This window comes from Amia ocellicauda, chromosome 8, assembly GCF_036373705.1.
Source record: "Amia ocellicauda isolate fAmiCal2 chromosome 8, fAmiCal2.hap1, whole genome shotgun sequence".
Lineage (NCBI taxonomy): Eukaryota > Metazoa > Chordata > Actinopteri > Amiiformes > Amiidae > Amia > Amia ocellicauda.
Genome location: NC_089857.1, coordinates 29,362,087 through 29,375,892, shown reverse-complemented (window position 1 = coordinate 29,375,892; position 13,806 = coordinate 29,362,087). Strand labels below are relative to the sequence as shown.

General features: G+C 36.4%; 1 protein-coding gene across 1 annotated transcript in view; it reads left to right on the top strand.

Annotated features, from left to right (window-relative positions):
• The window catches only part of dcc (DCC netrin 1 receptor), a 309,571-nt gene that overhangs the window by 215,808 nt on the left and 79,957 nt on the right, over positions 1 to 13,806 (top strand). The window contains exons 8-10 of the mRNA XM_066710967.1: positions 1,991 to 2,147; positions 7,399 to 7,553; positions 11,782 to 11,930. Of these exons, the coding sequence (XP_066567064.1) occupies positions 1,991 to 2,147; positions 7,399 to 7,553; positions 11,782 to 11,930 (461 nt within the window). The remainder of the gene's footprint in view (positions 1 to 1,990; positions 2,148 to 7,398; positions 7,554 to 11,781; positions 11,931 to 13,806) is intronic.

The following is a 13,806-nucleotide window of genomic DNA, read 5'->3' as shown; positions in this document are numbered from 1 at the left end:
GAACAAAGAAATTGTCAAAGAAATGTACAAGAACTTGATCTGTATCGGTATTCAGAAGGGATCAGCAGGATCTAGACTTTAACTCTACCTTGGATGATGTATGGGACTGTATTTATCATTGTCCTATCTGACAATCCACTTGTGTTTACAATTCACACATGCTCTAACCATGTGAAATTACAGACAAGCAATGTAAAGGACAGATATGTGTGGTTAAACTGGGAAACCTTTCAATGTGACATGAAAATATAGAGTAAAAGATTTGTAAAAACCCACTATAAGAGATGGAATTAGAAGCATTAGTGGACATTACATGGTAAATAAAGAAAGGATACTTTGCCAAACAAACAAACAAACAAACAAACAAATACAGCATTTGTTCCTTTAAATTACACGTGCACTCAAAAACAAGTCTCCTGAAATGCCTTTGGTAACCGAAGACTTATTAAATACTGATAATTCTCTGCACAGGATGATATTTATATATGAGATAAGAGGTTTAGAAATGTGTGGAAATGCTGTTCTGTGATTGACTGGTTTCTTATATGGGATTTATAGTTAAGTTATATAGCAGTCCTCTGTTCAATGCAACCTATATGTTTTAATAAACACTAACATCAAATGTTCTAGATATACACAGTACTACAAGGGTAACTCCATAACTATCACAATTAATCTGCATTCATTGCAGTGAATAAAATGAAAGCGAGGATTAGAATGGTCTACAGGTGAAATCCAAACAAATGTGTCGGCGGTAGGTCACTGTGTAGCTCAGTCCACTACTGTGGGGCAAAATATGAGCCTGGGAGTTGGACACCTGAGAGCAGGCCTGTGTAGTCAACTGGCCAGAGAGGAATGGAGAGGGCTAGTGGGGATTTAGAGTATATAGGATATGGATGTGTGTGTGTGTGTGTATATGTCTGAAATTACTATTTTATTTCATTATTGATAAAGGAAGAAATACATTGTAGTTGTCTTCTTAAGCAAAAGTATTGAATGCACCAATTGGATCTATCTGGCCGCATACAACCCACTTCTAAAATTATACTTCTGATTTGTCTTTTGTATTGTGTTTCAGATGCTGTTATGTTTTCAGGGATCACGAATACGATGGGAAGTTAAATTCATAACAGCAGTTTGTTTAGATGAGTAACAACAAATAAATAACATTTTGGATTAAGATAAAGAGGATAAACTGTAAGATCATTTCAAAGGAATGATGATATGCACAACACTCTCCGGGGCGATTGATTAGCCGGGCATGCTTTTTAAGTGCGCACACATACACACACCATTAAACTGTTTGTATCGATGCAATAGAAACCGAGCTTAATCCCAACTGATGTCATTGAGATCAATTGATCCAGCAGTGTTTAAAGCTGAACAAGAACTGAGTGAATATAGAAAGTTTGTACAAAAAGTTTGTGAAAGGTTAGGATGTAGACAGCAAATGAATAGATAACATTTTTAATGAAGCAGTGAGCAAGGTGTTTTATATCATAACAGGATTTAGGTGATGTCCCAAAAGACAGTGTTTCTGCATTGCTGAGGTTTTATCATACTGAGTTCAGCCAACAAAGATTATACAGTTTGTTTTATTAATTGGAGGCCTGATAGATGAATAAATGTCTTTGTATACTTATTGTGCCCCTCTGTCTCTCTGTCTGGCTGTGATTTCCTAACAAGATTTGCTCAATATTAATGTCATTTTCAATCCACTTACTTATCTTAGCTTTTTTCCTTGTCACATATTTTATTATGATTCACTGTATAGCAGTAAATACTGTGAGTAGCAGTGTATTTGCAATCTCTTTACTACTCTTCTTCCTCGTCTTTCTCTTATCTTTCACATCTTTCTGCTACTGCTCCATTCTCCCTCCATTCCCTCTCCCCAAATACTAACTTATAGAGGCTACCCCCACTGCAGCCCCTCCAGTGCCTACCCCTGTGCCTCCTAACTCTTTGACTGACTCCTCTCCTCCCCCCCCAGTTGTCCCGAGCTCCAGTGCCCTCCCCTCTGCCCCCCGTGACGTGGTCCCTGTCCTTGTGTCCAGCCGCTTTGTGCGACTAAGCTGGCGCCCTCCAGTGGACACTCATGGAAACATCCAAACCTACTCCATCTACTTTGCCAGAGAAGGAACCAACAGGTAGGTGACAGTCTGTCTGACTATATTTCAAAGCCACCCCACACCACACCCAAGTACAAAACAAACTCAACAAGACTTTGAGGTATTGTGACACCTTTATCTTACAGAACAGATTAATCCAAGCAAACAGAAATCCTAAAAATTACATCCTGAATAATAAGGGGTTGTGGGTTAAGCAAAGGCAAAAAAATCCATCTACAAAAGTTTTAACTGGTTGTTGTGTTTTTTTCATCATTCCTTTATTTTATTATTTTATTTCTTGAAAGCAGGGGATTTTCTTGACTATGTTTGTAAGTAGAAATAATGCATTCAATGCAATGGTTTGGTCTGTACTTTCAGAGCATACTCATGATAAACTAATCACACAAACTACTGCAGGAAATTATTATTGTGTGGTTATTGTTACAAGACTAACAAAGCAATGTAATCAATGGGAACATTTACAATATAATTTTCATTTGCCCCACAATCTAAATACAAAATTACTGTATATACTATACTAAATACTAAATATACTGTGTATATATATACATGTACAGTGAGGGAAAAAAGTATTTGATCCCCTGGTGATTTTGTACGTTTGCCCACTGACAAGGAAATGATCAGTCTATAATTTTAATGGTAGGTGTATTTTAACAGTGAGAGACAGAATAACAACAAAAAAATCCAGAACAACGCATTTCAAAAAAGTTATAAATTGATGTGCATGTTAATGAGGGAAATAAGTATTTGACCCCTTCGACTTAGTACTTGGTGGCAAAACCCTTGTTGGCAATCACAGAGGTCAGACGTTTCTTGTAGTTGGCCACCAGGTTAACACATCTCAGGAGGGATTTTGACCCACTCCTCTTTGCAGATCCTCTCCAAGTCATTAAGGTTTCGAGGCTGACGTTTGGCAACTCGAACCTTCAGCTCCCTCCACAGATTTTCTATGGGATTAAGGTCTGAAGACTGGCTAGGCCACTCCAGGACCTTAATGTGCTTCTTCTTGAGCCACTCCTTTGTTGCCTTGGCTGTGTGTTTTGGGTCATTGTCATGCTGGAATACCCATCCACGACCCATTTTCAATGCCCTGGCTGAGGGAAGGAGGTTCTCACCCAAGATTTGACGGTACATGGCCCCGTCCATCGTCCCTTTGATGCGGTGCAGTTGTCCTGTCCCCTTAGCAGAAAAACACCCCCAAAGAATAATGTTTCCACCTCCATGTTTGACGGTGGGGATGGTGTTCTTGGGGTCATTCCTCCTCCTCCAAACACAGCGAGTTGAGTTGATGCCAAAGAGCTTGATTTTGGTCTCATCTGACCACAACACTTTCACCCAGTTCTCCTCTGAATCATTCAGATGTTCATTGGCAAACTTCAGACGGGCCTGTGCATGTGCTTTCTTGAGCAGGGGGACCTTGCGGGCGCTGCAGGATTTCAGTCCTTCACGGCGTAGTGTGTTACCAATTGTTTTCTTGGTGACTATGGTCCCAGCTGCTTTGAGATCATTAACAAGATCCTCCTGTGTAGTTCTGGGCTGATTCCTCACCGTTCTCATGATCATTGAGACTCCACGAGGTGAGATCTTGCATGGAGCCCCAGACCGAGGGAGACTGACAGTTATTTTGTGTTTCTTCCATTTGCGAAGAATCGCACCAACAGTTGTCACCTTCTCACCAAGCTGCTTGGCGATGGTCTTGTAGCCCATTCCAGCCTTGTGTAGGTCTACAATCTTGTCCCTGACATCCTTGGACAGCTCTTTGGTCTTGGCCATGGTGGAGAGTTTGGAATCTGATTGATTGATTGCTTCTGTGGACAGGTGTCTTTTATACAGGTAACGAGCTGAGATTAGGAGCACTGCCTTTAAGAGAGTGCTCCTAATCTCAGCTCGTTACCTGTATAAAAGACACCTGGGAGCCAGAAATCTTGCTGATTGATAGGGGATCAAATACTTATTTCCCTCATTAACATGCAAATCAATTTATAACTTTTTTGAAATGCGTTTTTCTGGACTTTTTTATTGTTATTCTGTCTCTCACTGTTAAAATACACCTACCATTAAAATTATAGACTGATCATTTCTTTGTCAGTGGGCAAACGTACAAAATCACCAGGGGATCAAATACTTTTTTCCCTCACTGTGTATATATATATATATATATACGTATATATATATACGTATATATATACATATATATATATATATACGTATATATATATATATACGTATATATACGTATATACATATATATACGTATATATATATATATATATATATATATATATATATATATATATATATATATATATATAGATAGATAGATACACATATATACAGGTTACATATTTTCTATGGTATAACCTTAACATGTAAATTGTTGATTGTCTCAGATAAGCTACATATTCCAAGCATTTTGCTTATATGCGATCAAAGACAAAAAGTATCCAGTTATTATGTACAGGCAATGGCTTCCCTGTCTGGAAAAACAGAGGCCCTTGTGAAATGCATTAAGTGTGGTCTGAAAGCACACTTAATGTCAATTGTGCGCTCTGATTTCTGTTTGTACACGTTGCTTTGTTCCTATGCTTTGCACTTAGTTGTAACAACTGCTTACATTATTGCAGATTAAGAGCCACTTCAGCCGGGACTGCCTGTCTCATCAATGTTTCTTTATGTGCACTGCTGTGTTGCAACATTGTCGTTCCTCCATTGAATGCCTGTTGGATCCACTGCTATTCTTTCACTTCTATGCTCCTGTGTCTCCTGTTCCCTTTGAGGTTGTTTGCTTGTTTGTGTAAGCAACATAAATGAATTCCAGGTAGAGCTCTCATAATGGGAGGATTAATTGCACCCGCTCCCACACAGTGCCTCCAAGAGATCCTGTCTCTGCTCAGCTCTGTCCCCTTGGTGGTGAGCTCAGTGTCCTCTGCCTCTGCACCTTGGACCTAGCCCAAGCAACACTGCCAAGCTATACAAAGTGAAATGTTTTTGGGATTTAGTAATCAGGAGCACTATCAGGTATTAGCTGTTCTAGTCTTGATTTTTTCAACAGAGCAAGCCCATTTAAATGTCTCCAGTCAGTTAGAAATCAATGTTTTTCAATAAAGTAGATGTATTATTATTATTATTATTATTATTATTATTATTATTATTATTATTATTATAAATACTTATTCTACTACTAATAATACTACTAATAATAATAATCTTGTGACAGCAGAGAGCTTTATTTATTATTATTACAGTATTGTATGAATTTAAATGAGTATACTAGTAAAATACGATTGTACAATCCTGATTTTACAAATAGGATAATTTCACCACATCCAAACGTAATACAGCGGACTTCAGCTGTTTTGATCAGTGGTTTCCTAGCCTCCCTATCACAAATTAAAAGATAATGAATATTTAATATATACATATATGGAGGAGTGTGTGAAGAAAATATATAAGTATGTGTCTGATTCTGTATGTACATGTTTTTAAGCTACTTTAACAAACACTCAATTTAAGTTTTACGATACATATAAATATTTTATTCTATCCATGAATACATTGCTAAACAAATTAAAAGCGGCAAGCAAATGCATTTGACTCCAAGTGGGAACTAACCAATCTAAAATGAGTTTATTATAGTGAGCTTCTTGCTTTTTTAATCAGACACAATTTTTGTATCACAGGATTCAAAGTAGATCATTTTTGTTGCATCAGTAAAACTCTGTTGTATTATTGCACATAGTTAATCTTCAGAAGGCCTTCATCTAGCACTATATCAGCATGAAGATGGGGACGGTGATATCTAATTTAAAGCCTCCTCAAGATTAATCCACAAACTTTGGACTTTGGCTGTCCTCATACAACCTTCTGCTGCAAAACTCTTGATATTATCTCGCCATCTTCCAAAAGATCTTCTTCTAAGTTAGTTAATCCTGTTATATAATTTTCTGTCTCTTATTATTATTCAATGCACACTTGCTTCTTAGCGTAGTTTTGTATGATTTTTGCAACAGTCGACACACTTTGAAAACAAAGAGTTAATCTGCCAAAAGAACATCTGATTTTCAGATGATAACTAAACATAAATTACTTACATCAGAGGAATAAAAATACATTTAAATTGAAGCACTGGTTTTAGTAACCACCTTACCTTAACTGCACTGAAATGATATGAGGAGAGCTGGACAGAATGAAAAAGACAAAACAAAAATTGTACAAGGCTCTGCGACATGAGGAGGACTGAATAAACAGGAAGCTCATTGGACAATATCATTTTTCTTTATCGCCCTAAACACATTATATATGCCATCAAGTTACAAATCAAACACATAGTATAATCCAAATATTGGGTCCCATCCCATGGCACCACATATCAATATTATAAGAAATACAATTACTGTTAATAAATTATGAACATTTAAATTTTGATGTGAAATATCAAATTAAATGCTAAAGTAGCATGCCTTAATAAAACTACCACAGAACTAATTTGGAGCACTACTGACATTTAGTAAATTAATAGATCAGTATCATTTTTAACATATACTTTCTTAATCTCACAAACGCAAGCTGTTCTGATCCATGTGCAGTTTTACTTACATACAGAAAAAAAATTATCTGCATTAATCTTTTGTTTGTGTGTGTGTGTGTTTGTGTGTCCTGTTTTAAGACGTACTGTCACATTTTTTGATAAGGGACTATTACAGAATCCTTTCTAGATGTGATTTTGGCAGCAGGCCTCTGCTGTTAATGTAATGAGGAATGTAATTTGCCAAACAGCTGAAAGCACCACAACTTCTTCAAATTATTTGTGGCTGCACAAATCTTGTCAGCACATGTCCCTTTCTTTATCGATTGCTTATTACAGTGCTGAGTTATTCTTATTTGATTTTGTGCATTGTACTGTATTTCACTTGAAGTGGTTTTACTTTCAGATACATAGCACATTGGCAAAGGGTATATTATGAGACTGATCTCCATTTATGTTCGAGACAATTATAGGTCAAGGCAATTCCATTCTAAATGTTGAAGTATAAGTGATCCTGAAGAGTTTTATTCCCCTGAAATTCACTGGGTATTTTTTCCTGATTTTTCATTCACCTCATGTAGTTGTTGTCCTTCGATTATTATTCACACTGTTTAGCTTGCATTGCATTGTACTTTTGGATGACTTTACATATAAAAAGCTGTGTGTATGTTCATGTCATTTTTCCTTTATGTATTTTTTGTGGCGTATTACAGCAAGCTAATTCCAAATATTGCTGTATTGCAGGGAGCGAGTCATGAACAGCTCACAGGCCGACTCTTTGCAGTTTACTGTGGGAAATTTGAAGCCAGAGGAGATGTATATCTTCAGAGTTGTGGCCTACAATGACTATGGCCCTGGAGAAAGCTCTCAGCCTGTCAAGGTCTCCACACAGCCTGAATGTAAGTTCTGCCACTACAATACATACTAGTGCATGAATAAAAAAACAAATTCCCTCCGTGTGTCTGACTAGAGGTGTAAGGGCCCCTTTCCACTGGGAACATGAGTTTCACTTCAATCTGAAAGCAGAAAAGCTCACAGGAAACACTCAAACTAAAATAAGATTAACCACACTTCTGAAGTTTACTGTCAGTAGTGCCTTATTTCTATTTCTTATAATGTGTTCTGTACCACAGCCAAGATGCCAGATATTATTAGTAGTAGTAGTAGTGTTATTATATTATTTTTATGTTCTTCCTGTGTTATGGGAATATGAAATTACTTTGGTAATAATATCATTGAGTCTACCAGCTAAGCCTCAGTTACCTGCTATGGCAAAAGCATTTTCCAAAAGTAGTGCTATTATATTGAACTTGTGGTGCAATAATAACAATTTTAGTAGAAAATGATTCTAAAATTAGATTTGTTCATAAAACCTATCTGATGATGAGTCGAATAGGCTGTTAATGAACAAATGTGCAGGTAAGAAAGGCTTAATTGTTGCAGGTTGCTTCCTTCTGAATCGTTACATGAAAGCAATTTGTTCGTCAAAACACTTACTAACAAGGTCAATAAAAGAGGTAATTTGTTGTTATGGAAACAAGGGACATGTAGGGAGGCGCCCCAGTGCAGCAGCCAAATGGCATAGAGAGAAGTGAAGAGGTGGGTTAACAATTCTGGAGAGGCCATGACCAAGAGCTGGCTGGTTTAACAGTGAGGAAAATTACTTAATGTAATTGTCCAGGGGGTAATGAAACTACAGCAGAGTTACAATAATGCCACGTGACTGTTTAAACACAAAACAAAAAAAAAGAATTGATTCGGTTAGTGTTACTTAGTGCCGCATACGTTGTCTACATTATTAATTTAAGCAGTCTTAATACATTTATTAAATATTCTTAAATATTGAATGTTGATGTTGCAAAGAAAGCTATTTATTTGTATATATTCCAGACAGCTTGAATATTCAGTTCAATTCAAACACTTGGCTTGTTTATCATGATTAAAGTTACCACATATTGTTTTTTCCCAGTTCATTTATTTATTTCCATAATATTAGCACTTTGCATATTTATGAAATCTCTTAGTGAGACAATTGTTGTTATTTTCTTTATTATAACCATGACCACTATTATCACATGGATAATTATTTAATTTCATATTAGGCCTATGTATTTGTTTTTGGTAAACCACCAAATTAATAATTGAACTCTCAGTAACAAACTTCTTAAAACCTCTGTGCTTATTTTTTCCCCTTCCAGCTCACTTCTCACTTGCTTAAATTAACACATGATTTAAATATTATTATTATTATTATTATTATTATTATTATTATTATTATTATTATTATTATAGAGTTTTCAGAGGATTTCAATTTCAAGTCTGTAGATGTGTAAGAAGCGGAAAACAATTTAAAAGGTTTAATTAGACAGATTATTAATTCAATTATGGGATTAATTAAGTAATTAGGTCTCAGATGGAACAAGAGCCAGAAGATGCTTTGTGTTCAGTTGACTGGGTTGGGGAAATATTGTGTGAGAGGAATCTGTCTGTTTTCTAAGTGTTTTACTGTAGAGGAGTAACTTGTGTTTCTGTATTAAAACAGTTACATTGTTATTATAATATTCAAAATATGATATGATTATAACATATTCATTACATGTTAACTAAACTAAAGAGAAAATGGGACTAGTCATGTCAGTACAGTCTTTTTTACACCAGTGCAGTTTTTCACCAGTCCAATTTCTATTCTTCCAACATCGTAGTGTATGTTTATTGTTAATTCTCTCTTCCAGCATGTTTAGAATTTACCCTGATTCGTGATGGTTTCTCACACTCTGTTCCACTCTACAGAGAGAATGTCTTAAGAAACCAGAACAGTGTATGATGAGACTCTTATGGGCACAATTTCATTCTGATGAATCAGTTTAGAAGATCAAGTGAAGATCATGCTTTTAGAATACTTGTGTTCAGAACAACAGATGAATTGATTACAGAGATTTTTGTTATGGATTTTTGAAATCTTTTTTTTTCTTTCCAATAGCCTGCAGCTTGCCAAACAGTTACATAGGCAACATTTAAGCTACGATCTGATTCAATCTCACCTAATCTTTACTCAGTTCGAGCTGGAACCTCATCTCTTATCTCAGATTGGATTCCCATAGCCATTAGTGCCTTTGTAGAATATGGCAATTCAACGATTCCAGCTTAGGGGTCATGGCATAGTCAACATAATAGTAAGGTGACCTCCTTTAAAAATCCTGTTTATTTTAGAAGTGCATTTTGTTTGGGCACTCACAATTTTGTCACAGATAATATTTACAGTAGTACATTGTTATAGTTCTGTAGATGAACAATAGCATTATCCTCATTATTAGGTCTCAAAACAAATAATTAAAATGTGCAGAGTAAGTGTAGAAACGCCATAATTCTTTATTTCAATTTGCCATTGTCAGCGGCTTGTTTTGGAGTGCCCACATGGGATAATACTCAGTAAAGAAGATCATTTTCTATCCCCCTGGTGGTGTTCTCTTTTACAGCAAAATAAACAGATGTCCGATTAAAGGACTCTACAAATTATTATTTTATTTTGTTTGCTGTTGTTGTTTTTTTTTTTTTATCATGAATGTTCTTATATAAATTATCAATTATGTCAAAACATTTATGGTGCATTTGTAAGTAGGGAATAGAGCATTATAAAATGATAGGTGAATGCAACCCTGTGTATCTGAGAGAGAGAATACTACCCAAAGGAGGGTGGGACATCACTTGCTACCATAGGCATTGTCAAATACAGCTACCTATAGGCCGCTATGTGTTTAACTACTACAGCACACAGCGACTCGGACACAATTTAATCACGTTGCAGACTTAATGGTAACCTAAAATATGTATTGTTTCTATTACAGCACTAACAACTAGTAGGAACAAGACAGAGATAATATCAGTAATGCTTTTGATATCGAACGACAAAATCTGTATGTTTTAATGTAATATGTTTTCTAATGATATACTGACTCAGCTGGAAAGTTAGTTTATGCAATATCAGATGGGCCTCCAGGCCTCACATTATTTCCTACGGTACACAGACAATTGCTACAGCATTCCATATAATTTGTCACTGTGGGTTTAAGAATGCTAAGCTGCAGAGGCTCAAACTAAATACCCTTCAAAAACAAACCAACAATGGCTGTGCTGTCAGCGCGGATCAGTAGGGTTAGACACACATACACAATCCAGTCATTGTTTTTTGTTTCTATTGGAAATTCTGAAAGTGATTGCCTGTTATGTCTAGAGGGGAATTCCAGAGGTGGACCCTGGGGCATCTGTCTAAGCACAACTGTAATCTGCTGGTGTTAAATGGATTACTTTGCTGTTTCTATACTCATACTTATGGTGATGGACTGCCAAAGGAATAACCTATGAAAGTTCACTGCAATTTAATACACAAAATCATGCAAAAGCCGGGATGTAAGGATATTTAAAAAATGATTTATCCATATGCTAAGGTATTAAGAGGTTAAGAGTATTAGCACTTTACAGAAGCATGTTCCATTCATTCCACAGACATAAAACATTGCTATGCCCAGACATCTATATGGAAGAGTGATCTTGCAGATTATATCAGTGACTCAGTTTTGTGAAGAGCTTGTTAGTTAGTGCACAATGGAAAGGAACAGAACATGGTCAAATTAACACATGTCCCAATGTAAATGAAAGCATTGTTATAAATGCTATTCAAATGTGGTGGCTGCTATTGGAAGTTAATGTTCACTGTCAGCCTTTGGAAGTTGGCAGGATATCAGTCCTCAGTCTCAACCTTTTAAGTGAGACAGAATATGATTTTGATGATGATTCACCATATACTTTAGAACTACCCTTATAAAGGATTTATTAACCTGTGTTTTTGGGCCTAATGTCTCAATAATAATGCATCCCCATCACTACTAAACTGCTTGTACAGTTGTTGCATGTGCAATCCATGGGAACCCATGTCAACCCTTTATTCTAACCTGTAGATAGAATAATAATAGTAATCATGTGTGCTGCATTACACTTAGGAATCAATTTCAAAAGCATTTTTTCTTTTGTAACAAAATCTTGGGTCTTACTGGTAAAACAATCGGGCTTTTTCTCGAGTTCCTGTGTTCACGGACACAGCTGCATGCTTTTGCTCTTGTCGCCCTACAGTGCAAGTTCCTGGGCCAGTGGAGAACCCTCAAGCGGTTTCTGTCTCCCCCACTGCTATCCAGGTGTCCTGGGAGGTTCCTGCATACGCAAACGGACCAATCCAAGGGTATAGATTGTTCTGGATAGACACGTGCACTGGAAAAGAACAGGTCAGTATAAGACAATCTCTGAGATTCCTGTAGAGTCACCTCACCATTGGAGCCCATTAACAGCTATGCATTTGAGCTCTATTGGAACTTTAAATATTAAAAACACAGGAATGTAAAGGTAGACACCAACAATTATAAAAATTAAATAAAAGATCTTGTCAGTGCATAGTTAACCCAGTGTTTTACTACAAGCTCCATTGATCAATTCCAATAATATTACTCAGCAAGTATGAATATAAAGTTAATTAATCATTATTACTCATTTTGAATCCATATAACATGGTAATTGAAGCACTGTTCCAGAGGTATTTTGCAATTTTAACTCTGGAAGTCAGGAGGAGAAGTCCTGCTGTTTCACAAATGTATATAAATAGTCTGTGTGTTTAAAATAGACTTAAAGGATTAACAGTTTGCCCACCATGTTGAGATTGGTTTTACTTGTTACCATAAAAATGGCACTCTCTCAGAATGTATTTTTAGCAGCTAATTTTTTTTTTTTTTGCATTTAATGTTGACTACAGAAATCCAAAAGCACCCTGCAATGACTCATAGCCACCAGGGATAAGGATTTTTGCTTAAAGGAACCATTTATAATTGACGACATGCTGACGGTATTTAGTAGACTTCTGTTTGATAAATTGAGTTGACCCCATTGTGTGCAGTGCATTGAAAGAACTGAACTGGAACAAGGAACACACTTAAATCTTTGCCTTGTGTAGTACTCAGCGGATTGTATGTGATGATTAAGAATGGTAAGGTCACTGTAATGAGCAAGGGGTCTCTCTCTTATACTGGAAGCTGAAAAATGACATAAAACTCTGTATTTGCAATCTCACCATGCAAGGTATATTGATTATATATATATATATATATATATATAATACATTGAAGTACATTTACTGTAGTTGATTTCCCCTCATTGCTGCTCCAGAAGCTATTAAGGTACACATATGCTACGAGCTATGACAAGAAAAACATCAAGCAACGCGTAAAAAATCATGTCTACATAGTCCTAGTTCAAACATCCGTGCATCCGTCCATTATCAATAACCACTTCATCCAGAACGGGGTCGCAGTGAGTCTAACCCGGCAGGCATAGGGTAAAAGATAGGGAACACTCTGGATGGGACACCTCGCTCAAGGCCGTTTATAGTAGTCAATTAACCTAAGCAGCAATACATATCCCAGGAGCTGTGAGGAAGTACTAACCACTACACCACCGTGCCACCCTTGGTTCAAACGTATTATATAACAATGACTTGAACAATATTAGAATGATACAATCCACTGAACATATTAGTTAATTCAGTTAAATCATTTAAAAAACAAAATCCATTTGCTGGGGGTGTGTTTCAGTGTTTTGTGTTTCTGGTGAACAGGAGTATTGAGGGCCTTTACTACATTTGTATTCCTCTATACTCTCAGCCTGAGCTTTAAAAACAATCTGACGCTATTTAATTATTGAAGCTCATGTTAATCACATGACTTGAAATTGCTGCTTCAATTCAACCGAATCATACTGCATGTAGAGTTTATTTAAAGGTTCACTGTACCACAATCTTATAGAATTGTACAGTGAATGCTGTGAAGAAAGATTCCCAAGTTACAGAATTTTAAATGCTTCTGGGCTTCTAGTCTCAAAATAATAACCAGTATTGGTGCATTTCTATTTGACACACCAGATGCTTGAAATTAAGTGTGATGACTGGGAACATTTAGGTCATGGTAAAAACCTTGAAGGTTGCAGTTTTAATTGCAAGTGGCACTGACACAGGGTATGCAGTGTAAAGATTACAGTCTTAATTGTAAGAATTGTGGCCTGAAAGTCTTCTCACATCATGAATATTTAACCTTTGCTCTTGGGTTTCTTCTTTAG